Source organism: Procambarus clarkii, chromosome 51 (assembly GCF_040958095.1).
Source record: "Procambarus clarkii isolate CNS0578487 chromosome 51, FALCON_Pclarkii_2.0, whole genome shotgun sequence".
Classification (NCBI taxonomy): Eukaryota; Metazoa; Arthropoda; class Malacostraca; order Decapoda; family Cambaridae; genus Procambarus; species Procambarus clarkii.
In genome coordinates, this window is record NC_091200.1 from 24,004,209 (window position 1) to 24,031,790 (window position 27,582).

A 27,582-nucleotide genomic window follows, 5' to 3' on the forward strand; every position below is an offset into this window, starting at 1 on the left:
TAAAAATTTACTAAGAGTAGGGTTCACATGAACTAATAATCATATCTCTATAAGAATACTGGAAGTCTTAGAAAATCAAGCTCCAGTATTGCGTCAGATTCTACCTAATTAAACACATTTATATCCAGTGTGTTAGAGAATTGAGTGTGATTCTCTAAAAACATCAGTATTTTGTGTGACAATTATTTATGGATAACATAACTCCCAAATAATGCCAAATCGAGAGTTTTTAGTTACAATTGTTATCAAGTAATAAATTTACCGTCACGCGTGAATGCCATGGAGAAAACTAAAACCTTCAGCATTTCTTGTTTACCACCATAGGACGAGAAAGTAATAATATTTAACTCCCTAGAATTACAACCCAGTCTTTATTAAAGCATTTTAACCACAACTACGCGAAATAATATTATTCGTGATAAATAATTTCTGTGGCGAATGCGAGACGCGGAGTGGGGAGGGAGGCCATTGTTGTGTGGTGAACGGCAGCTCGAGGAGGGAAGTCGCCAGCGTGCGGCGTGAAGTTACTTTTTGCGGAATTGAGCAACTTGTTTTGGTGTCAGAGTCTAGGACACGTTACGGTGAAGTTGTCAGCAAGATTTAACCTGATACTCATCACAGAACTAGTTAATTTGTTATACGTGATCTGTCGTGACCGGCCAAATAAACGCGTCGACATCCAAGCCAAGCTCTCACCCACGTGTTCGCCATTATGAGACCGGAGCTTGTGACGCGGTTTCGGCAAGCCTCAACCTAATCAGTACCCTTGTAGCTAAGTATATATAACTCCCTTTTGATGCATCATTAGAGATTGTATAAGGCAGGGTAGCTTGTCGTTACATCGAGCAACTTAAACAAAACCCATGTTAGTATTCTAACTTATTTTATTTCCACTTCCTTGAATATAAATATTTAGTAGCCTAGTACGTTGCTACGTAATATTTCTTAAATTACAGCTCGCGTGTGAGGAATCCACGAGCTGTTACCTTACCCGTGTTATTCACCTCCCAGTGTTCTACGAGGAATTCCGGAGATTCCGAGGATGATTCGTAACCGATGTCTTTGAAATCGTCTTCAAGTTAAGACCTTTCGTATTCCTTTAATTATTCAAATTCTCATTATTTCATTTTATCCTTTACTGGATTACTGTGTACACTGGAGATAATATGTGTTTATTGGGATGATTAATTTCTGATGTTAATGATCTATATATTTACTGGTGATCAATTTTCTACTGATTTCTTTAATTGGTCATAAGATTAGGTTATTACACAATGCAGTGGTGTACGAACCACACTAGTTCCTAGACATATATGAAGTTCTAGCAATAACCCCCCAATGTAGGTGTTTGAGGCTTTGATTCAAGTAATTTATTTATACAGCCCATTATTTACTAAAGTGATTATATTTCCTAATATTTACCCATAGACACTGGTTCTTCTAGGAATTTCTAATCATCACATTTTATTAGTTTCCCTCTTTACTATAAAAGCGGATGGTCCTTCGTAATTATTTCATTACTTTAATAATTAAATAAATAGAGTCAAGCCCCAAATGTCCCACACATGTATGCCTGGGGACCATTCAAGCTTGTTCGCATTTGTGTTCCTCACGTGTGCCCCAAAGAAAGAAGTGATTTGATAAAATACTATGCCCAAGACTACCATTTGAGTACCAGCGGGCTGATGGGCAAATAGCATTGGCTACTATCAGCTTTTCTCTGGTCGTGATGGTCGAATGGATTAGGTGCCCTGTACTCCAGTTGCAATGTGCTCATGGCAGTATGGGTTCGGTCACTTCTGGGGTGTGAGTTTTCAATTGCATGTATGCCTGGGTTCCATTCAGGCTTGTTCGCATTTGTGTTCCTCACTTGTGCCCCAAAGAATGAGGTGATTTGATAAAATGCTATGCCGAAGACTACCATCAGAGTGCCAACGGGCTGATGGGCAAATAGACTCGGCTGCCATCAGCTTTTCTCCGTGTTGTGATGGTCGAGTGGATTAGGTGTCTGGTACACCAGTTGCAATGTGTTCCTTAATGGAGCCCTGTTGTATAAGCAACAGGGCTCCATTAAGTAACATATAATCTCTTCCCACAATCAAACCATCGCCAGAGAAATCCTAGTAAACAACACAGAAATCATCGATAGATACAGCGATAGCAGACGGCTTGACGTTTGCGAGGCACTACACATTAAAAAGTCAACACCAGCAATCAACAGCCAATTAATGCACAACTATATTCTACCCACCTCAAGACTCCGCTCCAATATAAAAGCATCAAGAAATATGGACCAATAGGCTTTCTACAATCACTTCCATTCAATACCCATTGTTTCGTGTTCTGTCTTGTGTTGATGAAATTAATACCCTATTAATACCACCTCACCCCATCCACCTCACTCAAATGTAGATATAAACAAATCGGAGATGTGTAAGTTCTATTCAGTTGTGTATGTGTAAACTAAAGTCTTTGAAAATGTAATAAGTTTTACGAAACGCGCTCAAGTGTCGCGTCAGACTGGAAATAAAAATGAATTTTGGAGAATTGATTTTTGAATTACCACTAACAGTGAAAAGAAATGTATGAAAGATCGAGAAAATTCGTGTTAGAATTATTAATCTTACTTTATCGGTCATATTTAATAATATATGTCTACAGGAAAGACTGCTACCAAAATATACTAATATATATATATATATATATATATATATATATATATATATATATATATATATATATATATATATATATTATATATATAGGAACTTCTTTTCCACAGCTCATAAAACGGAGGAAAGGGTCCTGAAAGATATTGTTAATAGGAACGTTATCCCTACAGACAAAAATCAAAAGATTCAATTGACGATTTACTATAAAACCAAAAAAACGGCCAACCTACTCATGAGAAACTCTCCAGACACAAAGCAGAACGTTTTAAAAGAGACCAACGTCGCCTATGCCTTCAAATGCCCACTTGGGGACTGTAAGCCTCAAAGAACTCAGTATATAGGCAAGACAGCAACATCTCTTTCCAGGCGATTAACGATGCATAAGCAACAGGGCTCCATTAAGGAACATGTAATCTCATACCACAACCAGACCATCACCAGAGAAATCTTAACAAACAACGCAGAAATCATCGATAGATACAGCGATAGCAGGCGGCTTGACATCTGTGAGGCACTACTCATCAAGAAGTCACACGGCACCTCGGATGCATTTCCGACGGTTCCTTTCATATAAAAGGGGTGACGCCGAGGAAAATAAGAGTCGCGTCCCTACCAAAATGAACTCCAGCAATCAACAGCCAATTAATTCACAACTATATTCTACCCACTTCAAGACTCCGCACCAATATAGAAGCATCAAGAAATATGGGCCAATAAGCCCTTTGCAGTTACTTCCATTCTTCTCTTTAATTTCCCCATTTTATACATATTGTTTCGTGTTCTGTCTTGTGTTGAATGTTTTGTTCACCTCATCCAAAACTATTGTAACATATCACCTCACTCAAATTGCGGGTATATAAGATGAAAGCTGTTTAAATCATAGCATAGTAGAACTCTGTTTAGTGTTTGCATGTTATAGTTGTGTGTGTGCAAACTAAAGTCTTTGAAAATGTAATAAGTTATTACGAAACGCGTTCAAGTGTCGCGTTATACTAGAAATAAAAATGAGTGTTGGAGAATTTATTTTTCAATTACCATCGACAGTGAAAAGAAACATAAGAAATATTGAGAAAATTCGTGTTAGAATTATTAATCTTACTTTTTCGGTCATATTTAATAATATATGTTTACAAGAAAGACTGCTACCAAAATATACTAATATATATATATATATATACTAATTATATATATATATATATATATATATATATATATATATATATATATATATATATATATATATATATATATATATATATAATTATATATATATAAAGCAATCCAGCTGGGATGGCCCCATTGTAGACCAAGTTGCTATAGAGTGCCTGGGTGCTGCAACAACACAACACGACATTGCTCGCTTCACTTCAGTAGCAGCCCCACATGCAGGGGATTTCCTGTTAGCAACCCCAATGTCGGCAACTGGCACGCGTCTCACACCACACGCCCTCCGAATTCCTGTGGCCCTCCGCCTTGCTGCCCCAATCCACACCAGATATAGGTGTATTTGCGGCGAGGTGGTGACTGACAGGTACGCCACCATGGCCTACTCTACCAAAACACAGGGGGATGGCACTCGAGGCACAGTGAAGTTAACGACATCATCAAGAGGAGCCTCACCTCAGCTGGATTTCCAGCTGAAAGAGAGCCCCGTAACCTAACGCTCCGTAACTCTGATGCTCTTATTGGTCGCCCGGATGGTATAGCAGTGAACCCCTGGAAGAATGGCAAGCAGTTGGTATGGGACTACACGTGTGTATCAACCCTGGCTAACACCTACATTGACCTCAGCGTTGCACAACCAGGTGGTGCTGCCACCCACTGGGAAGCAGCCAAATCCCGTAAGTATAGAGAACTGTATCACCACTACAATTTTGTCCCCATTGCTTCTGAGACACTCGGCGCTTGGGGTAAAAGTGCTACCAGTTTTTTGAAGGAACTGGGTTCTAGGCTCATTGAAACAACAAGGGACCCTAGAGCTGCCAGCTTTCTTTTCCAGCGCCTCAGCGTGGCGATAGAGGGGAAATGCGCACTGCATCCATGGTTCCTGCCCACCATCTGAGGAGCTGGAGGAACTCGACAACCTATGATAACCATCTTTGTAACCTATATGTAACTCCTTTTTTGTAACAAAGTTTCAATAAAGCAAATATGTATGTGTACATACAAAAGAATGGGGGTGGTAGGAGAAGATAATATTAGTGTTCAGTGAGAAACCACAAGGTCTCCTCTGAATACTTTTAATTTTCTACTCCGAGGCTATGGGTCCCCACATTGGCACCAGAGGCGGTACCCTCACACACACAATATATATATATATATATATATATATATATATATATATATATATATATATATATATATATATATATATATATATATATATATATATATATATATATATATAATTTTTTTTTTTTTTTTTTAAATATAGGAGGGAGTACCACCTCTAGCTGGAAGAAGGGGGACCCATAGCCTCGGAGGAAACCACGCATAACGCATTAGAGGGAATGTTTAGATCCCCTTCAAAACAGTTTCTGTGTGCTTTTCTCCTACCACCCCCTTCCTTTTTTATTTTTTGTGCTTTATTATGTATTTGATGGTTACATGGGTTGATACAACAATAATAATACAAAAAGGTGCTTAAAGGTTATGGATCTCTTGAAAAACACGACAATGGGAAACATTGATGAATGTCACAGACGGGTTCGATCATTGTTACAAGTCAAACACTTCTTCGAATTCCTCTGAAGTTGGACTAGTGCCCAAGACGCAACAGGCATTTCCTCTCTGAATCGCAACACTGAGGCGCTGGAACAAGAAACTTTTTGCTCTCTGATCTTTTGTAGCGCTGATCAATTTGTCCCCCAATTCCTTCAGGAACTTCAATGCACATTTTCCCCACGAACCGAGGGTCTCCGAGCCGATCGGAACAAAGCTGTAGCAGTGTGCCAGACCTCTGTATTTAATAGTTTTCTGCGATTCCCTGAAAGAAGCAGCACCACCGCTTTCACGCTTTCATGTGTGCTGTAGTGGAGGTAGGTACTGGCCAGTATGGCAGCGCACGTATAGTCCCACACCACTTGCTTACCATCCTTCCAAGGTAGGCCAAAAAGTGCGTTCTGGCTACTAGGTACGACATATTATATATATATATATATATATATATATATATATATATATATATATATATATATATATATATATATATATATATATATATATTTATATATATATTTATATATATATTTATATATATATATATATATATATATATATATATTTATATATATATATTTATATATATAGTTATATATATATATTTATATATATATATATATATATCTATATATATATTTATATATATATATATTTATTTATATATATATATATATATATATATATATATATATATATATATATATATATATATATATATATTTATATATATATATATATATATATATATATATATATATATATTTATATATATATTTATATATATATATATATATATATATATATATTTATATATATATATATTTATATATATATATATATATATATATATATTTATATATATATTTATATATATATTTATATATATATATATATATATATATATATATATATTTATATATATATTTATATATATATTTATATATATATATATATTTATATATATATATATATATATATATATATATATATATATATATATATATATATATATATATATATATATATATGTCGTACCTAGTAGCCAGAACGCACTTCTCGGCCTACTATGAAAGACCCGATTTGCCTAATAAGCCAAGTTTTCCTGAATTAATATATTTTCTCTATTTTTTTTCTTATGAAATGATAAAACTACCCATTTCATTATGTATGAGGTCAATTTTTTTTTATTGGAGTCAAAATTAACTTAGATATATGGCCGAACCTAACCAACCCTACCTAACCTAACCTAACCTATCTTTATAGGTTAGGTTAGGTTAGGTAGCCAAAAAAGTTAGGTTAGGTTAGGTTAGGTTAGGAAGCCAAAAAAGTTAGGTTAGGTTAGGTAGGTTAGGTAGTCGAAAAACAATTAATTCATGAAAACTCGGCTTATTAGGCAAATTGGGCCTTGCATAGTAGGCTGAGAAGTGCGTTCTGGCTACTAGGTACGACATTATATATATATATATATATATATATATATATATATATATATATATATATATATATATATATATATATATATATATATATATATATATATATATATATATATATATATATATATATATATATATATATATATACATAATATATATATAACACTATGAAAGAACTGAGCCTAGACTAGCCAAGTAGCAAGCCGGTATGCTTCATGATACACCACAGCATATAGTTAAAAGAGGTGTTACATTAGCTGCTATTCCAAGTCTTCCACGCCCCCCAACGACGCCAACTGATGGTGACAGATCAGACATGTTCTCCCAATTTAATCATATTTACTAGGGGAAAACTCAAGCCCATATAAAATCACTCACTTGCATACACTCAGAAGTGTTATTTAACACACAGAACTCTTCCCCTATGAAAGAACTGAACCTAGGTTAGCTAAATAGCAAGCAGGGATGCTAACCAATAAACAACAGCATATCGTTTAAAGGCCTGTCAGACGGGCGTCTGACAGGCGCTGAAGGGCGTTCCACGTCTTCCAAGCCCCAAACGAAGACAGCTGATGGTGACAGATCAGACACATGTCCTCCCACTTTTAATTATATTTACTAGGGGAAAACTCGAGCCCATATATATTCACAGAATTGCATACACTCACAAGGATATTTAACCTAAACACACAACATGTGAGATAACATAGTAGCCTGATGATTAAATGCGACCTCAGAACACGGAAAATATTTACTGAACCAAAAATGTACCGCATACGGGCTATTCATTCCCGTGCCACCTCTTCGGTTGCTTAATCTTTTTCAATCATTCAATCAACACACACAGAACTCTTCCCCTATGAAAGAACTGGACCTGGGCTAGCCAAGTAGCAAGCTGGTATGCTAGCCGATACACCACAGCAGATCATTAAAAGTGCCGTCACACGGGTGGCTATTCCACGTCTTAAAATAGGATGAAATATTTTAAGTTAACTTTCAAATATTAAAAATGTAACAGCCTACCCGACACACATAATGCTAAACCATAATTTTGATATTTTGTTTTGTTTTTTTATTAAAAAAATATTTTTTTTTCTAAAACTTAATTTTCAATGATTTGCAACATTACTCCTTTACAATCCATCTTCATTTGCATCTTTATTATCATGCAAAATTCATTCATTTACATAGGGTGGTGGCTAGAGCCGTGCGCCACATATGCAACATGTTCACCTGCTGGCACTAGATGCATGCAATGTTGCACAGACCCTGCGCCTGGTTCTAGTCACCATTTTCCTTAATACGCCTTACCCACCATCCTCATGCCCAGCACCTCACCCACCGTTCTCATGGCCAACACCTCACCCACTGTCCTCATGCCCAGCGCCTCACCCACCGTTCTCATGGCCAACACCTCACCCACTGTCCTCATGCCCAGCGCCTCACCCACCATCCTCATGGCCAACACCTCACCCACTGTCCTCATGCCCAGCGCCTCACCCACCATCCTCATGGCCAACACCTCACCCACTGTCCTCATGCCCAGCGCCTCACCCACCGTTCTCATGGCCAACACCTCACCCACTGTCCTCATGCCCAGCGCCTCACCCACCGTTCTCATGGCCAACACCTCACCCACTGTCCTCATGCCCAGCGCCTCACCCACCATCCTCATGGCTAACACCTCACCCACTGTCCTCATGCCCAGCGCCTCACCCACCGTTCTCATGGCCAACACCTCACCCACTGTCCTCATGCCCAGCGCCTCACCCACCATCCTCATGGCCAGCGCCTCACCCACTGTCCTCATGCCCAGCGCCTCACCCACTGTCCTCATGCCCAGCGCCTCACCCACCGTCCTCATGCTTACCACCTCACTCACGGCCCTTATGACCAGTGCCTCCCCAACCCACCACCTTCATGCCCAACACCTCACCAACTCACCACCCTCATGCCAAGCGCCTCACCCACGGCCCTCATGCCCAGAACCTCAGCCACGGCCATAATGACAAGTGCGTCACCCACGGCACTTATCCCCAGTGCCTCGGCCACCACCCTCAAGCCCCGTGCCTCACCCATGGCCCTTATGCCCCGTGCCTCACCGACCGACCTCATGCCCAGCACCTTACCCACTGAACTTATGCCCAGCATCTTACCCACCGCCCTTATGTCCAGTGCCTCACCCATGGCCCTCATGCCCCGTGCCTCACCGGCCTCATGCCCAGCACCTTACCCACCGCCCTTATGTCCAGTGCCTCACCCATGGCCCTCATGAACCGTGCCTCACCGACCGACCTCATGCCCCGTGCCTCACCGACCGACCTCATGCCCCGTGCCTCACCGACCGACCTCATACCCCGTGCCTCACCGACCGGCCTCATGCCCAGTGCCTCACCCATGGCCCTTATGCCCAGTGCCTCACCCATGGCAATTATTCCCAGTGACTCACTTATGGCCCTTATGCCCAGTGCCTCACCCATGGCCCTGATGTCCAGCACCTTACTCACCGCCCTTATACCCATAGTGCCTAACCCCCTGGGCCTCATGCCCAGTGCCTCACCCATGGCCCTCATGCCCAGCACCTTACCCACTGAACTTATGCCCAGCACCTTACCCACCGCCCTTATGCCCAGCACCTTACCCCACCGCCCTTATGCCCAGTGCCTCACCCATGGCCCTCATGCCCAGCACCTTACCCGACTGCCTCATGCCCAGTGCCTAACCCACTGAACTTATGCCCATGCTCAGCACCTTACCCATCGCCCTTATGCCCAGTGCCTCACCCATGGCCCTCATGCCCAGCACCTTACCAACCGCCCTTATGCCCAGCACCTTACCCCACTGCCCTTATGCCCAGTGCCTAACCTATGGCCCTCATGTCCAGTGCCTCACCCATGGCCCTTATGCCCAGCACCTTACCCACTGAACTTATGCCCAGCACCTTACCCGACTGTCCTTATGCCCAGTGCCTAACCCATGGCCCTCATGCCTAGTGCCTCACCAACCTCCCAATCGACCTAATGAATCAATGGACACTATTGCTCTCTAGGGTGGAATATTGTTGGCCTCTAACAGCCCAATTCAGAGTCGGAAAAATTGTTGACCTCGAGCGTGCAAAGATCCTTTTGCCGCTTGAATCCACTCTATAAGTCATCTTAATTATTGGGACCGATTAAAATTGGTTAATCTGTATTCTCTAGAGGGCAAGCAAGAGAGATACATGATAATACACACGTGGAAGATATTAGAGGGACCGGAGACCAGAAGGCATGGCAGAACGTGCAGAATACCCTCGTTGAAAAGCAGTGGTGCAATAGGTACGTTGAGTGAGAACTTTATCTACATTAGAGGGCCGAGACTCTTCAACAATAATGCTACACTTTAGGGGGCATAACTGGCCGGCCTCACAAGTGTTCAAGAGAGAACTTCACGAACAACTCCAAAGGATACCTGATCAACCAGGTTGTGATTCATATATCAGGCAGCGATTAGCCGCATCCAATAGCCTGGTTGACCAGTCGACAAACCGGGAAGCCTGGTCGGAGACCGGGCCGCATGGCTGTTGATCCCCGGAAACTATACAAGGTATCCACAAGGTATCCCTGTCTTGAGAATCAATTGTTAGAGTGAGGTTAGCCATAGTTGACTATATTCTCATGTTCCTCTATACACGACTCCAGCAACTACCTGTTGCAAGTGTGTTCGGCAGCCAGGTGTTGCTGCTGTGAACACCACCACCGTCACTGTCATCATCACCGTCACTATCCTCAACACCGTCACTGTCAGGTGTACTAACTGCATGGTGTTGTGTTCCTGATTGGAGCTGACAGCAGATCGGGGGCGAGGGGAAGATGTTTACGCTGGCGGGAGCACCAGGTAGGTCCTCATTACTCTGCACCATCCTCTACCTTCTTCATCACTCTCACCATCCTCATTGTGGGGTTATGTGAATAAAATAATTCTTACCTTCCCTTATCTTACCTTCAATAGACTGTTTCGTAGGTTTGTTTGTTTAAAATATTTACATATATCCACAGTATGAGGTTCATATTGTTGTAATATTTCATTTATAATTAGTTCTCACCTGGCAGCAAGATTTAATTAGAACTTAAATATTCAGTCAATTAAATTAACCAAAATGCATTCTTAAATTACTTGAAGGACCAGAGTATTGATGTTTACTGAACATGTTTATGTTTCTCGCTGAATAAACTAATTGATATTATAAATTACTAATTATGCCTTATCACTTGAAATTATTACACAATTTAAGGCAAGACTGCTGAGCTTTGAAGGCACGAGGGCCCGGGGTAGACGCCTCCACCGTACATATACGTCAGCCTGGCCTCACACTCAGGGCCACAGCAAACACACAACACCTGTCCCAAAACTTATTATTAAATACAAGTGGTCATTGCCTGATTACTCATATTCATGAGACAATCAGCAGACTGGAGGCATAAAGCTCACACGTCTGTTTGTGGAGAGTATACTCATAACCGGCCCTACACCTCCCTTAACCTGCTGAGCATATATATGTGTACTTGTCAGAACAATATATTTTTTACACGAACTGAAGCCTTAAGCGTCGGTCGGAGTTGGACTTGATGAACGATCGTTAGCAGTTATCGACGTCGTAAATCCTCCAATACGTCAATATTATGTGTATCACCACCAGCCATGGTATCATCACATCCATGGTGCCACCACCAGCCATTACATCACCACTAGCCATGGCGCTACCACCAACCATGGCATTACCACCAGAAATAGCACCACCACCAGCCATGGCTTCAACACCAGCCATGGCGCCACCACCAGCCATGAAGTCAACTGCTGGCGGCCGTGGAGTGAGGCCGTCTTGCTGACCCTCCGTGGCTATTGGGGTTGTTTGCCATTTTGGTCGCCAGGTGGTGTGGGCGTCTCTGCCCTCCCAGTTTGTTCCTGCCTGGCTGCATGTTGACGTGGCGGTTCTGACATGGGGTGGCCATTTTCCCCCTGTTGTGCGTGTGAACTCCGTGGGCCTGGAGTTCACTTGTATGGCTGGATATACGACCATCGAGATGGTGATGTGTAACATGCTTTGTATCCTGGAGGAGGCTATGGTGTAGAGCTTGTTACAGCCCACGGGGATGTTATTAAGTTCGTGAGGGAGGAGGAGTACCAGGACTTCCTCCGTCGGTACGAGGCGCATACGTTGCCGTTGCCAGATGATGCTGGCTCTGTGGCGATTTCGGACCGCAGTGGTGCCCTGACTTATGTCAGTGTCCACGGTGCGCCCCTGGAGTTCCCTGAAGACCTCCTCCGGCATTACTTCTAGAGGTTTGGTACTGTTGTCAGCATGCTGGTGAACACGCTCTCCTCGGAGCGGTATGCTGGGAAGCGAACGAACATTTGCACGTTTGGCATGTGCCTGCGGTCAGATATACCTTCTTCTGTCCGGCTTATGGGATACTACGTCCGGGTGTATTATGCCCGGCAGCCTCGTACCTGTTTCCGGTGTGGCCTGTTGGGGCATCAGGCTGCCGGGTGATCTGAGGCCCCAGCTGCTCCTGTCAACTTGTTCCGAGAAGAAGATTTCCCGCCGCTCTCACTGGAGGCGTTCTTTGGTGATGATGAGGAGGTGCTCATCCCATTCACTGCTGCAGCTTCCCCGGCAACGTCTGATGTTCCTCCCGTTGTTGCCAACCCTCCTTCGGGTACTGCGGTACCATCGGTTGGTCTGCCTGATCCTGTCACTGTCCAAGCTGCTCCTGTGGGCCTTCCTGGTGCTCTCTGTGTGGCGTCGCTGTCTTCTCCCTCGTCTTCGAATGCTGCGTCTGGCCCTGTGTCCGTGACTCGTGTCCCTGATGTGCTGGGTGCTGGGGTGGCTGCGGAGCCTCCTGCTGTGTGTGGCCCGGTTTCCCCTGTGGTGGAGGCTGCTGCCGTTCTGTGTCGGGCGTCGGTTCATCCAGTTCATGGTACCCGTGTTTCTGGGTCCGCTTCCGGCTCTGACACTATCCGGCTGGTGCCCAAACGTTCCGAGCGTTCGTCTTCTGCCTGGGCCGATGTTGGTGACTTCAGTGACTGTGGGTCTTCGGGTGTTGACAGTGTGGATGCGGATACGTCGATGTCTCCGCAGTTAGTGGTGGCGGAGGTCCATGTGCCTACTGGTGCCTGTGTCTCGGACGTGCCTTCAGTTCTTTCTCCGCCAGGGGACTCTCCGCAGTGGGGGGTGGTGGCTTCCACTTGCAGGGATGGTGTGGACTCTGGTGCTGGGCGTGGCCTGGTGGTGACATTACGGAAGAATGCGCGCCGTCTGGGCTCCCTACTGTCCTCTGGTGGTGTGCCCGGGGCCGTGGGTGCCCCTGTGGTGGTGCCCTGTGGCCCGTTCGCTCCTGTGAGGGTGCGCGTTGGGGACCTGGAGGACGTGTTGCCGGCGTCTGTGATGCCGCTGGGTCACTGGACGGAGATTGCCAAGTTACTGCTGTCTGACGGACCGGAGAACTTTCTAGGTGGCCAGGTTCCCTTCATGTGGGGGCGGGTGGTGGCTACTCGCCTCATGGGTACTACCATCTGGGTCCCCTGTTTGCGGGTGTTTGTTGCCCTGGTTCTGGATGTTATGGCGTCCCCGGTGGATGGACGGGACCCTTGATGGTGGGAGCTCTGGGTAGTGTTCAATGTACGGTTCCCGCGGGCCAGGTTCCCGGGCAAGTATATCCACTGATTTCCTGTGTATTTGCTATATGGAATGCTGTGTGCCCCTCTGGCTGTTTGTTTGCCCTGTTATGTTATGTGCTCGTGCCTATCCCTTTGTGCGTTTCTTTGCCATATGCCATATTAGTTTCTAGTGCTTGACGTCACTTGTTTCGCGTTTTGGCTTGTGTTTTGCCTTTCCTGGCTTCACGATTCACCCTTAACGGGTACACCAGGGCGCATCCGATCCCACGATCGTCGTCGCCCCTAACTCAACAACAATAACACCACCAGCCATGGCATCACCACCAGCAATGGCTGTTGGAAATAACCAACAGTTTATTCTCCCTTAATTCCTAATACTAACATTTACTAATAACACTAACATGTAGAATTATTATCGTTGGTGTTTCTATAGTTAGGCATAATTTTGCCAGAATTTTCCCATCCATCATGACGCGGTGCGTCAGATAACAGGCTGAAATATAAAATCTTCTCCATTCTTAGAGATTTATAGAGTTCAGTTAATTGTCTTTTCTTTCTAAAACTATTGTTCGTTATGAAAGAAATAATCATTTCGCGTATTATGCGTACTGGACTCGACTATTCCATCAAATTAATTATTCCCGTAAAAATTTCTGTGACGTAAATTAAATACACGTCGACCCTTCTCGTTTAATTTGTGCAATATTAATTAAATCTATTGCCTTGCAAGAGGTAGTATTATCATTCAAAATATTAATTTATGACAATAATATAAGTCATACTCCCTTATTTCCCTAAATAATTACTAGTAAATCAAAATAGTTTAAGCTCGAGATCGCTATGGACGTCTCTGCGCATGCGTGTCCGAATGTTAGGGAATGAAGAAGGCGTCTCTCTACGACACGACTCCCTCACGAGCACACACATCTACATGCTGCAGCTATTGTAGTTACCAACACCTGGTCCTACAGTGTTAATTACTGTGTAATCTCGCGTCTGAGAAGATAATTACGTCCCGTAATCGACCTTCAACAGCAGTGAATGTCAGGGACTATCAGACGTGATATCGGGGAACGTAAATGTTTCAACAAACCTACGTTAAGTATTATTTTTGGATTTGAGTGCACTTAGTCTAAAATTATAACTGTAGGTAGTTCTCCGTTATGTCATCTACCGACCACAAACCCAACTTTAATTTCATTCCACGTTATTCTCAAGTTCTCAATGAATAGTGGAATAATTCTCTAGCCTAGTCAAATATTATTACATCTCTGTGATTACAGCGTGTTGGTGAGGACAAGCTGAGAAATTCTTCCTCTACACACCATTTTCCCTGCCGGTGTTTCATCCATTATTTGGGCGATGCCATCACGTCTACGCGTATTCGAACTGTGAAATGGGTTTAGTGAAATATTTTTACAGCTAATCCCTCTTTTCCTAGTTTCTTTGATTAATGCTAATATTGTCTCTAATATGTGTTCTACATTTATTATACATATGAGATTCTAAGATAATTTACTTACATTTAATATTTGTTGCCTAGAGTGTAGCAATTTTTACACACGTAATTTCCTATGATATGCCAATATTTTTCATAGGCTTGATTATCTCAATGCATTATAATCACATAGAATCTACATTTAATTTCTGATTCTATAATCTTTAATGTTGTAATTAATCAACTGGTGATGAACCAGCACCAGTTTCTAGATATATATTAATTTCTAGTAATACCCCCCAATGTTGAGTTTAAGGATTTAAACTCCTAATTATTTATTATTACAGTCCATTTATACTCTTCAAATAATTACCAAATAACCTATCATCCATAGGCACTGGTATTTCAGTATCAGCTTTATAATTCATTTATATGTTTTCCCTCTTTTCTCAAAAGCGGGTGGTCCTTCAAGTATTTCGAATCTCCTTAATTAAATATTATTATATCAGAGTTAAAGTTCCCATTCCCCAACATTTTGGTCGACTTCGAACCGGATAAACTATTAATCCCATAAATATTTTAGTGACCAATTTACTAAATCAATTTGCCTGTCCTATAACCTGTGATTAACCAATCACTAACCACGGTGTGTAGTATTTTAGGTTATACATATTTCATTATTTACGGCTACCAGCAGTGTACCCATATGATAGCCTAATCCACACCAATTTATAATTAACATTTGCTGTCAATACTTCATGTATGAGGTAGCACTAGTGGGACACAGTCAGTTGCCCACAACACTCAGACCTATACCTCTCACAGAGGTAAGAATCTTCAGGTCACCAGGAGCAACAATTCACAATTTTTACAATAACTTTTCATTAACACCTGCGTTAGATAGGCCTCACCATCTAACCATAATTTACTTAGGTGGCAATGACATTCATCCTACTCGACACTCAGCTGAGGTTTTTAATCATCTTAAAACAATAATTTCCTCATTTAAACTTGTCAGCCGTTCAGTAGTGTTCACATTAGTGGAACCTCGCCAACCAAGTAATGATAATCGTTGGGGAGCGAGTCCAGAATACTACCAACATGCTGCTAAATACATTACCTTTCGGGTGAGGAAAAGAGTACGATTTGATGCCACTTACATACTATTTACAGCCAAAATACATGCAAAACCTGGCATCAGATGGTGTGCACCTGTCAGGTGAGTCTAGGTCACATGGAGGTGACCTAGACTCACCTGACAACAAATTAGTTAACACTATCAACCATCACAGAAGGTTGTAGCTGACAAGCTAAATTTAGCTGTATATATTTAATCTTTCACTTGCGTGTTTAAATGCACATTTATATATAACAAAAAATTAAAAAATCCAAAAAACAGCACAATTATATTCACATTACTGCACTATTAGTTATTTTATGCCCACCTTTATTAGGTAGGAATTTAGACTGTGGTTGTGCTAAGTTTTACACAAATGCAGAGTAAATAATTAAGTAGTTTCCTAAGTAGAAATTATTTCATTTAGTTCTGAGCTAGAGAGAAGTGTACATTTATAATATCTACTATTGTGCTGACCCTAATCAGGCTGGGATTTATCCTTATTATATTATTTACTGTTGTGCTGATCCTAGAATAGGGTGGGATACATAACCACTTAATAAGTAATTTACCATATTATTATTTCACACATTTTGAGTGCTACTGAATGTTCACTATCCCATTGAATGGTCATAATGAAGGGCTAGCCAGACGAAACTCCAATAGTGACATTCAAGTACCACTCAAATCCTAGTTATGGTTGTTAGGTAGATAAATTTAACCTCCAAAGAGGTAGTGCGTATCCTAGTGAGAATAATTTAGGCTACCTTCAAGATATTTGCCAACAAAGGAGCAAGTACCCAAGCTACTTCAGCAATACTTATTCAAGTCCTGTGAAACTTGAACATAAAACCACCATGGCTACTCCTGAGAAGTTAAAGAGAACTTTCATCGGATTTAAAGGCCATCTAACCAGACTGCTCAATAAGTCTGAAGCATTATCCAAAGCAACTCCCATTCATTACAACAAATTGGAAGTGTCTCTGAGAGTAACTGATCTCAAATTTGATCAAGTCAGGTCTACAATCGAGTCTTATATCGCTGTACTAAATGATGCAGATAGTGATCCTGAGGACATAGACCAAGCTATTGCTGAAACATCTCAATATGAAGATAACACACAAGACAAGTTTAATGTTCTACATGATATAGTAGATACCCAAAAACTGAATCTAAATGCCAATGTATCTTGAGTCCAGTGTATTACTACCAGAGGCTCGTTTACCTACTCTAGACTTGCCTTCATTTGCTGGACAGGATGGAGAAAACTGGGATACATTTTGGACTTCATTTGAGGTTCACATTCACTCAAAACCTTCTATTGATAAGGTATCCAAATTTTCTTACCTAAACAGCCTTCTCAATGGGAAGGCTAAGAAGGTAATAAACAACTTAGCCCTCACAGAGAGTAATTATGCTGAAGCTATCTAACTGTTGAAGTTGAATTACTGCAACACGGAATTAAGTATAGCTAATCTGTATTATCAATTGCTAGACATGAATGCACCAAGTAACCAACTAGACTCTCTTCAGACTTTTAGGTTGAAAGTAGAATCTCTAGTGAAAGCTTTAGGTACTAAAGTTGATGTACCAGCTTCCGAGTGGTCTATTAAATTGCTTTTACAGAGGAAACTTCTTCGTAGTGTTTTAGCAGAAATATGCTCTCACTACAAAACCGAGTTTCTCACTCTCGATCAAATATTTGAGGGTTCAAGAATCACGATCAATAGGCTAAAGACTCATGCTAAAATTAAACCTGAGTCCAAGCATCCTAATACTGAGAATTCAGTTAAAACAAAATCGACTTTAAATAAGTCCATTAAATTTCAACCTAAGCCTACTCCATCCACTGGAAAGAGTATTAGTGATATAGGTATTTATTCTGTATCTCCCTCTGAGACTGTAATTGATGCATTTAATAAGAAGACAAATCCCACGAGGGAGAGAAAGTGTTTGTTCTGTGAACAAAAACACATCACTTATAAGTGTAGAGTTTCTCCTAATTTTAATGTTAGGATTAAACGCCTGCAAGAATTGCACAGATGCACTAAGTGCATGGGCTCTCATGAACCCACTGATTGAGTAATCACCTTACGTTTGTGCGGCAAATGCTACAAGGATGCACATCATTACGCCTTATGTAGAAAGGCTCAATTAAATTCTATAAATCCTCGTAAAGATTCTGCTAATTCAACATTAGTTCAATACTGCAAAGAGCATCAGGAGATTAATGTGCTTGCAACTGAGTCAGGCAACAATACTACACTGCCCACGACTCAATTAAAGTTAATAAACAAGAAATCTAAAGTTAATACTAGAGGTCTTTCGACCATGGTTCACAGAAGACTTTTATCACCAAACACTTAGTTGAACAGCTGAAATTAAAAACTGCCAACTGAGTTAAACTAAACGTCTCTGGTCTCTTGGCTAATAATGGACCCTGTGAATATCAATTAGTCAAGTTACTGGTACGACTGGGAAGTTCCCCTAACCCAATACATGCAGTAGTTGTGGACAAGATTCCTTCAGACCTGCAGGTCACAGGTCTTGCTCACACTTGTCTTAATGATGTAGGGATCCTTATTGGAGCCAACTATTATTACAGAATTATCACTGGATGCACCAGACAACTTGGTATGAATTTGTTGTCATCTGCTGGAGGCAAGTTGCTAACCGGACCGGTGCTTTTCCGGTAAAAATCTGCATTAATTACCAAACAACCAAACCATTGTATAGTGGCGTGACTAGGCTCGGAGCAGTCACCCCTACAGATCAGTGACAAATGAGTCTACAATGAGTCTAATCCCCCTGTGTTTAAATTGTGGGATTTAGACACTTTAGGTAGTGTCCCTGAGAAGCCTAGTCCAGATGATACATGGACTTACCAGCAATACCTGGATACGGTTGTATATAAAGACAAACAGTACTGAGTGAGACTGCCATGGAAGTTGAATCACTCACAACTTTTGTGTGTGTGTGTGAGGGGTGGAGGCCAGCACAACCACAGGCCCACCCCACCACCTGTTTACCCAAGAGACCGATGGTCACCTGGGGTGGCAGTCCAGGCCCTATTCTATTGTGCTGTAAGGACCTTTCTCCTCTGGCATACTTAAGCCTCGGCTGTTAGTCCTACTGGGACCCACTGAGGGGGCTCTACCCCTCAGAGCAGGTTTATGACTGTTAGCGCTGATGACTGGTAAAGGCATGTTGCCTGCTCTACTATTTGTCGTGCTAATCATCATCAAATGGTTATAAAAGAATATAACTCGGTATAGGGTGAATTACTTTAATTAACATTGCCTGAAGGAGCAAGTATGGAAGAGGCGGCTGCCGCACCATCGAGGTTCTCCCCCACCATGACCGGTTACACTGTCACCCCACCACCCAGTGATGGGTTTATGCAGGTGTTAAGTGAAAGCCAGAGAAGGAAACAAGGGAAACAAAAGACTGGTGAACAACAGGGTTGATGACGTCCAATAGCACCAAGGGGCGAGTACACACGTCTGACGTTCCCTGAAGGCACGAGTGTAGCGAACAAGATAGTGTGGAGCAAGAAACTGAGCGAGGTGTACCCACCTAACCCTGCAGGCGTGCTACGTCCACATGTCAACTCCCCATATGTGTATGTTTCAAGAAAGAAACAGGATGTTGTACTTGCTCTTCTACAAGGGAAAATAGGTGATGTAAAACTCTCCCTTCTAGATAATCCATCACGAAACAAGAAGATGGATGAGTACCTAGTCTACAGATACAATCACGGGTATCCACTGGACTGGGCCTATGAGTTAGACGGGGTACACAAAGGAAGAAGATTGAAGAAGAATGGAGAGCCTACCGATCAAATAGTCATAGTCTGGAAGAAGACTGAACTGCCACCTGACAAGTATTGGTTTGCTGGGTTGTATGCGCCCCCCAGCACGTTCAGGTTGTGGGAGCCTGACCCTGTGGAGTGTTACAAGTGCTTTGGCAATGGCCACATAGCTAAGCACTGCTGGTGCCCCACACCCAAGTGTGCTCTCTGTTCCGGTCCTCGTGCACTGAAGGACTGTCAGTATAAGAAGACCAGAAACCAAAGAAAGCTGGAACAGGAGCAACAGAACACTGTAACAGAAGCAGGGCAACAACCTGAAACTGTGGCTCCGTCTAAACCGCCGCTGAAGTGTCTCAGATGTGGTACGGAGGGAGTAACCATCTGGCACTCAGACTGTCCCAAACGGCCAGCCTCCCTTGGCACAAAGCGGCAAGTGCCTGAGACTCAACAAGTGCCTACTGATGCTGGCTCTAGTACTGTTGACCCATCCCATAGTGGTGACAGTACCAGCAACACCCCTGACAACACACAACAACCTGAGACAACAGTTGAAGGACAGTTGGAAGCCTTTCAAGCGCAGGTAGCAGAAATGGCCGAAATTATAGAGACGCTACGTCGGGCTCCTTCACAAGAGATACAGCAGCCTCCACACTGCTGTGTCACAGCTGTCACCCGCACTGGTAAAGGTTCCTGCGGTGGTGATGACGGCGGCGGCGGCGGCAGAAGAGATGAGGGCGGCGACGTCGTCAGTCAATTCAGTGATAGCGACACAGAAACATTAACTGGAGAAGGCAGTCGACCCGCACCAGCATATATGATTCATTAACGATCTTCACGAAAGCGTTCAAGTAAAGTACTTGAGTGATAATATACTGCGTAACTGTGCTTATGTCATGCAACTTACAGAGAACATTCACTCACGGACCATCCCGAGTTCCTCAGTAATCAAGGGACTGCTGTCATCACCAGATGTTACTGACGACACCAAACACCAGGTTGGTGCGGCTCTTTCCATCGTAGAGTCACTAATTAACACATTGTGGAAGTGGGACGAGGACAACAATGGGACCACCAATCCCAAGGAGGAACGACACCAAGACGATGGCTGCTGCTGGCACAAGGACCATTAGGTTTCTCAGTTGGAACATTCGTAGCATCAACAAAAGATTGAATGATCTAATTGCACATGTTACCAGTAACAACATAGATATAATTGCTATACAGGAACCCTACACGTCCAACATGATAAACAAAACTCTACCAAAAATCAGAGGGTATGCATCCTATACTAACAGCAATGCCACAGGCCTACTATCATACATCAGAAGTGATTTACCACACACTCTTTTGAGCACGTCACACAATGTACACACACAGTACCATCACTTTCATGTACAAACTGCAGCACGTCACTTCTCATTCCTCAACGTATATGCCAGAAGCCAGAAACTCAATGTAACATTGCTCCCAGATCTAGACAATCATGGGACAATATACATGGGAGATTTTAATGCTAGACATATTACGCTGGGAGACAGTACTAACAACGATAATGGATGCAAATTTATCAAATATGTTTATGACAACAGATTAACCGTGTATACTACGGATACCCAAACTCATTTATTGGGAGGCAGACTTGAGCAGACTGGGTAATATTTGGGTAATATGGGTAATATGGGACTGGGTAATATGTAATGGGTAATATTTTACCTTGTGCAATAGTATGGAATGTTCGTTGGTAAATCACTTGGTTAGTGATCACTATGCAGTTTCTGCTTCCTATGAAGTACAGTGTGATGTACCTAATAGACATCAGAGACGGAAAATGAATATTCCATATGGTTTGCACGACCACTTTATTAATTGTATTTCAAAATGGTATCATTATTACGAAATAACGAATGTACAAGCCTTCTCCATAGATCTCGTTGATACAATTACTACCTACTACGACACATGGGTGTGTTGGGGAACAAGCCGTAAGCCTAGCAGAATTGGGCAACACCTACCACCACCCAAGTGGGTCCTTGACCCCGTATTTGTTAAACAACATTAACGAGTAAAGCAACTTGGAGATACATACGAAAGAACCAAAGCACAAGGAGACTTGCATGCATTTCTAGTTGCAAATAGAGAGAGGTGAGAGACATGAGCAATGTTATACGTAATAAACATTGGGAAGAGTTCCTACAAAGTATAAATGAGCAAACAACACTTGTTGAAGTTTGGGAAAAGGTACGAAAAATCTCTAGAAGCAGCCCAACCAAACCGCTGCACCACAGCCCACTAGAACAAGCAAACATTCTCCTTGATCAATGGGCATTAACATCAAGCTCACTCCCAATTAACATACAGCACAAACTTAATGACACACGCCCCAACAGACAACGAACCATCAATCTTGCCTGTACAGCTGTCGACATGTCGGACCGTAATGATGTAACTGAATGGGAATTAAATCATGCACTAAAATTGGGCAAATCAACTGCTCCTGGAGAGGATGGTATTACTTACAGTCTACTGAGATTAGTCTCATAAGTACCAGGTAATCCACTTTTAGTGTTGTACAGAATGAGTTTAAGTGAGGAAGTATTACCTGATGCTTGGACAAAGAGTGTCATTGTTCCCATCCCCAAACCACACTCAGATAATTATAGACCCATATCTCTAACATCGTGTGTTTGCAAAGTGCTTGAACGTATTGTTCTTAACCGACTCATGAATCGTATACAGGGGCACCTGTCACCCCCAACTGTTTGGATTTATGCCTGGGCTCAGTACACAACATTGTTTTTCTGAGTACTTCGCACATATTGAAGCTTCCCCTCAAACAGTCTTCATCGACCTAGCTGCAGCTTTTGATACAGCAAACAGAGAAATCATACTGGAACAGCTTGTCGAGCTGGGAATACAAGGAAAATTACTGAAATGGATAAAGGGCTATTTGTCTAATCGAACAGCATATGTTTTGTTTAATGGTGTTAAAAGCACAGAGAGCAAACATTTGATCTGGGAACTCCACAAGGAGGGGGGTCCTCAGCCCCTTGTTGTTCAACGTTCTGATGCATAAACATATTAAAGATCTTCCAACTAATAATGAAGACACTGTCATTTGTTATGCTGATGATATAATTTTACAGGCTGCCACCGAGCCTAGAATGCAAGTTCTGCTCGATGCTTTTGCTACTAGAGCTGAGGAATGTGGCCTCCTTATCTCTGTACAGAAAACTCGTGCCCTCATTCCATGTGGTATTCCACCACCCAATTATCATATAGATTGGCGAGCACTTGAGAACTGCGAGTCTTACAGATAATACCTTGGTGACCCCATTAACGACCCTGGGTACCTTTCTTCTCTCAAGAGGAGACTCTGGGAGAGATTAAAGCCCTTGCCGGTCTTGTTGGTGTCAATCATGGAATTAACGTGAGACTTGCTAGAATGTTTTATGTATCATTTATACGCTCTGTGATTGACTATAATGCTCTACATCTCACACTGTATACTGACAAAGAGCTGAAATCTCTTGAAACCTTGCAAAATTAAGCTATACGTCTCATCCTTGGGGCTCCAAAGTCCACGAGAATACTTAATATGAGAGCAGAGTTAAAATTTCCTACCACATGTGACAGAATTTTGTCTATTAGCACAGTTTTCGGCGTGAAGGCATTGAGTAGATCTAGACAACACATGAAGTTTCAAGCTAAACTTTCTAATATACTGCAGTCACCTGAGGTCTATAGAAGAAGAACGAAATCTGATTATATATTTTGGTTCTACAATGTAGCCAACTCCATCAAAATATTAAATATGTTCCAAACTCAATTAATGACTAATTAACCAATTACTCCATGGGATAACTGGGATCTATCAGTTGATTTTGTAAATGCGCCCAAGAAAGATAGTGTGCACTCTACATTATTAAAACAGTTAACACTTAAAAGCATCACTGAAAGTGCTCAGAGTATGGGTAACGATGTGTATCAGTGCTATACCGACGGCTCTGTAGAAGAAGGGGGACGATGTACCGGATGTGCATGCAATATATTTGAACAATCACGGTCAGCTGACTGGGTCCACCCGTCAGGCGGCGGGCACAACCTCGTGCCTCTGGCAACATGATCAGCTGATACCTCTAACTGTTAGAACGTCTTGACTTCCCCACGCCTCTAGCAATGTAATCAGCTGGGCGCTTCAGAGTTCGTTGCTGGCTCTTTGCACACCACCTACCACCTCCAGGATCACTAACATCCCCACCTTAATGCTCACACGCACCAACTCATGCCTAAATGAGTTCTTGGCTCCTAGCCTAATATTCTGTCACTTAGACAATAAAATGATGAGTAGAAATATTCACAACCTATAAAATATTTTAGCTCCCCTAGATCAAAAGGGGTAAAGGGAGGGACAATTATCTACCTTATTTCACTCCAACCACGAAGTTGACTCGTCCTCTGTTGAGGGATGTTGAGGTTCCTGGTCCTGGCATCTGCTCTGCCGTCGACTAGTTCCCACCACACACACAGGTTCCTCCGTCGCCTTCGTGGTAACGCGTCCTCACCGTGCTAATTCCCAACAGGTACTGCCTTCCTCCTCCTCTTCTCTGGGGTACTGGAGACAGGTACCTCCGTCGTCGTCCTCCACTCTCTCTGGCACTGCCAACACCTCGCAGTCCAGCACAGCTTCCCCTCGCCTCACTGCCAGTAGATTTGACCCGGCCGTAGCTACTCGCTTGATGTACAATACGTGGTCGTCTGGGCGTCCCAGACGTCAACAGCCCAACGTTCCCTCTGCTGTAGACTCTTGACAGAGCTCTTGGCTCTCTAATTCAGTTCGTCCTTTCCTCTGGGCACTCCACGGAAGTTGGATGGCTTCTCAGACTGTCTGCAAAATCGAAGCGGAGCTTAAATCTACTGGTAACGGCTCTCTAGATCCGGAGATCGCTCGAGCGCGTCTTCCCTCTATGACGGCTCGTGACGTACTCTTCCCGCCCAGACGCCAGCCGCCCCGAGCCCTCCGCCTCGTGACGTCACACCGCCCGAGGGCTCTCGTCATTGGTCACTTCTGGCACGTGACCTCACCTGGCCAATCAGGTGCCGGGAAGCGTCAGGGCGTCTTGGCGGGAAACAGGATGACTCTACACCGTCCTGTGCCTCAAAAGGCGTAAGCCCCCTTGCATTATGAAACTTAGCTGGCCATTTTATAGCCAGCTTAATTGCGCTCCATGCTTTCCCACACATGAAAATGTTCCCTGAACATCAGAGAATACTTAGGGTACGGAGATATGATTCTTCTAAGTTGGGAAGGAAGAAATATAGGGGTGGACACTGTCATGGCTGCTAAAGAAAACAGATTTGAAAATAAATTCCTATGGATACCATCACATGTTGGCATCTCAAGGCATGACACTGTTGATATGCTTGCAAAGACAGCCTGTAGAAAACCAGTGGTAGAAATTGATATGGGTGTTTCATTAGCAGTGACAAAGAGAATACTTAAACAAATGTCTAATGAAGATCTCATCGACCTAACAAATTCACAAACACCAGAAAGTTGTAGCATTAAATATTATGATAGATATCGTGAGGAGACAGTCACATATGAGACTAATAGAACAAGAACCCGGCAATGTGATATTATAGTGGCCAGAATGCGACTGGGATATAGACGTATCTGGCAGCTTTCTCAAAACCCAAATGTCGAGTACACAATGTGTCAACTTTGTGAAAGAGAAAACATGCACTCTCTTGAACATTATATTGTAGAATGTCCCATATTGACTGAGTTTCGCCCTCCTGGGCTAAGGTATGTTGAACTGTGTAATTACTATATGAGTACTGGAACAATTGATGATATATTGATCTTGTACCCAAGGTTAACCATGTAATGTATCAATTATACAATGTATGTATGTAATGTGACTATAAATCCTGAGCTTGTAAAAGCACCTTAATCACCTATAGTGATTAAGCGCTTAATTGCACACTAGTTTCTCTATCAGCTATCTCACCCTGTAAGAGTAAAAGAGACAAATGTATGTGAATGCATGTGTGTGTATATGTATATGTATGTGTATAAAGGATATATGAAAGCTGATCAGAATTACATTTCACCTTTGTAAATGTACATTAATGACACTAAGTAAAAGACACATCTAACACTTTATGGAGGGCATACGTAAATCTGTGGATCTATGTATTTACGTATGTAGGTTAGCTTAGCATTTTAAAAGCACCGTATCACCTTCTGTGGTTGATTGTTCAATAAACCCTTGAACTATATGTTTAACACATCTCTAACCCTGTCCATGGAGGACAGAAGAAAATGTATAAATGCTGGTTAGCATTGTAACTGTATGGCCACGTCAGTGGTGGAAAATAATAATAATAAAAAAAAATTGCATCACCACCATCGATTTCACCACCACCAGCCATGGCATCACCGCCAGCCATGGCATCACCACCAGCCATGGCGTCAACACCAGCCATGGCATCACCGCCAGCCATGGCATCACCACCAGCCATGGATACACTTCCAGCCAAGGCGTCACCACCAGCCATAGCGTCACTACCATCCATTGTGTCACCACCAGCTATTGCGTCAACACCAGCTATGGCCTCACCACCATCCATTGCATCACCACCAGCCATGGATACACTTCCAGCCATGGCGTCACCACTAGCCATGGCGTCACCACTAGCCATGGCGTCACCACCAGCCATGGCGTCACCACCAGCCATGGCGTCACCACCAGACTTGGCGACACCACCTGCCATGTCGTCACCATTAGCCATGTCGTCATCACCAGCCATGTCGTCACCACCAGACATGGCGTCACCACCAGCCATGGCGTCGCCAGCAGCCATAACATCATCACCAGACATTGCGACCCCAACAGCCATGGCCTCGCCACATACCATGGCATCGTCATCACCAGACAAGGCGTCACCACCAACTGTTGTGGATTGGGACTTTTAACTCAACTCTATTAATATTTAATTAAGAAATCGAAATACTCGAAGGACCACCCACTTTTGAAAAAAGAGGGAAAACAAATAAATGGATTATAAGACTGACACTGTGGTACCAGTGCCTATGGATGTTAGATTATTTGGTAATTATTTGAAGAGCATGAATGGACTGTAATAATAATTAATTGAGAGTTTAAATCCTCAAACTTCAACACTGGGGGGTATTACTAGAAATAATATATATCTAGGATAATGACTGGTGCTGGTTCGATACCAGTTGGTTAATTACATCAATACACATTATAGAATCAGAAATTAAATGTCGATTCAATATGATGATAATATAGTGTGACGATAATCTCCTTCAAGAGATTGAGCCTGCTCTTCCTCCAAATTACGTCACTAAACATCTATATAAAACTAGTATGGAAGGAATATCCAACAACTACACCAGCAAGGTTTGCCAGAGCGCAAAACGTATGCAGCCAGGAACACCTGCTCCACCTCAAACCGCCAAACTACCTGTCTTGTCGCCTGCTCATCGCTGATTGGCTGCGGGTCCAGTTGCACCTGCTCTCACCCACCACACTACTTGATGTCTGGGGCCGCCACGACCTCAGTCCTCAGAATATCCCGTGCTTTCATAAGGTTAACACGTCTTCTTGGTAGACTAAGCTGTAGCTTACGTGTACTAAGAGAGGTGATAGCTTAAAGCCAATATTCCTGCACCAATACTTACATTATTTGTTCCACAC

At 42.7% G+C, this 27,582-nt stretch overlaps 2 protein-coding genes across 2 annotated transcripts; one reads left to right on the forward strand and one right to left on the reverse strand.

Moving 5' to 3' along the window:
* The first annotated feature begins 9,046 nt into the window (after positions 1-9,046).
* Positions 9,047-9,559, forward strand: LOC138351819 (uncharacterized protein DKFZp434B061-like). Its single transcript, XM_069303828.1, has one exon. The coding sequence runs from the start codon at positions 9,047-9,049 to the stop codon at positions 9,557-9,559; it is 513 nt and encodes a 170-aa protein (XP_069159929.1).
* Positions 9,560-25,822: 16,263 nt separating this feature from the next.
* LOC138351820 (mRNA decay activator protein ZFP36L3-like) lies at positions 25,823-26,776 on the reverse strand. Its single transcript, XM_069303829.1, has 2 exons — positions 26,324-26,776; positions 25,823-25,867 (listed from the first exon to the last, which is right to left on the reverse strand). Exons 1-2 carry the CDS (start codon positions 26,774-26,776, stop codon positions 25,823-25,825), a joined length of 498 nt encoding a protein of 165 aa, XP_069159930.1.
* Positions 26,777-27,582: the final 806 nt, after the last annotated feature.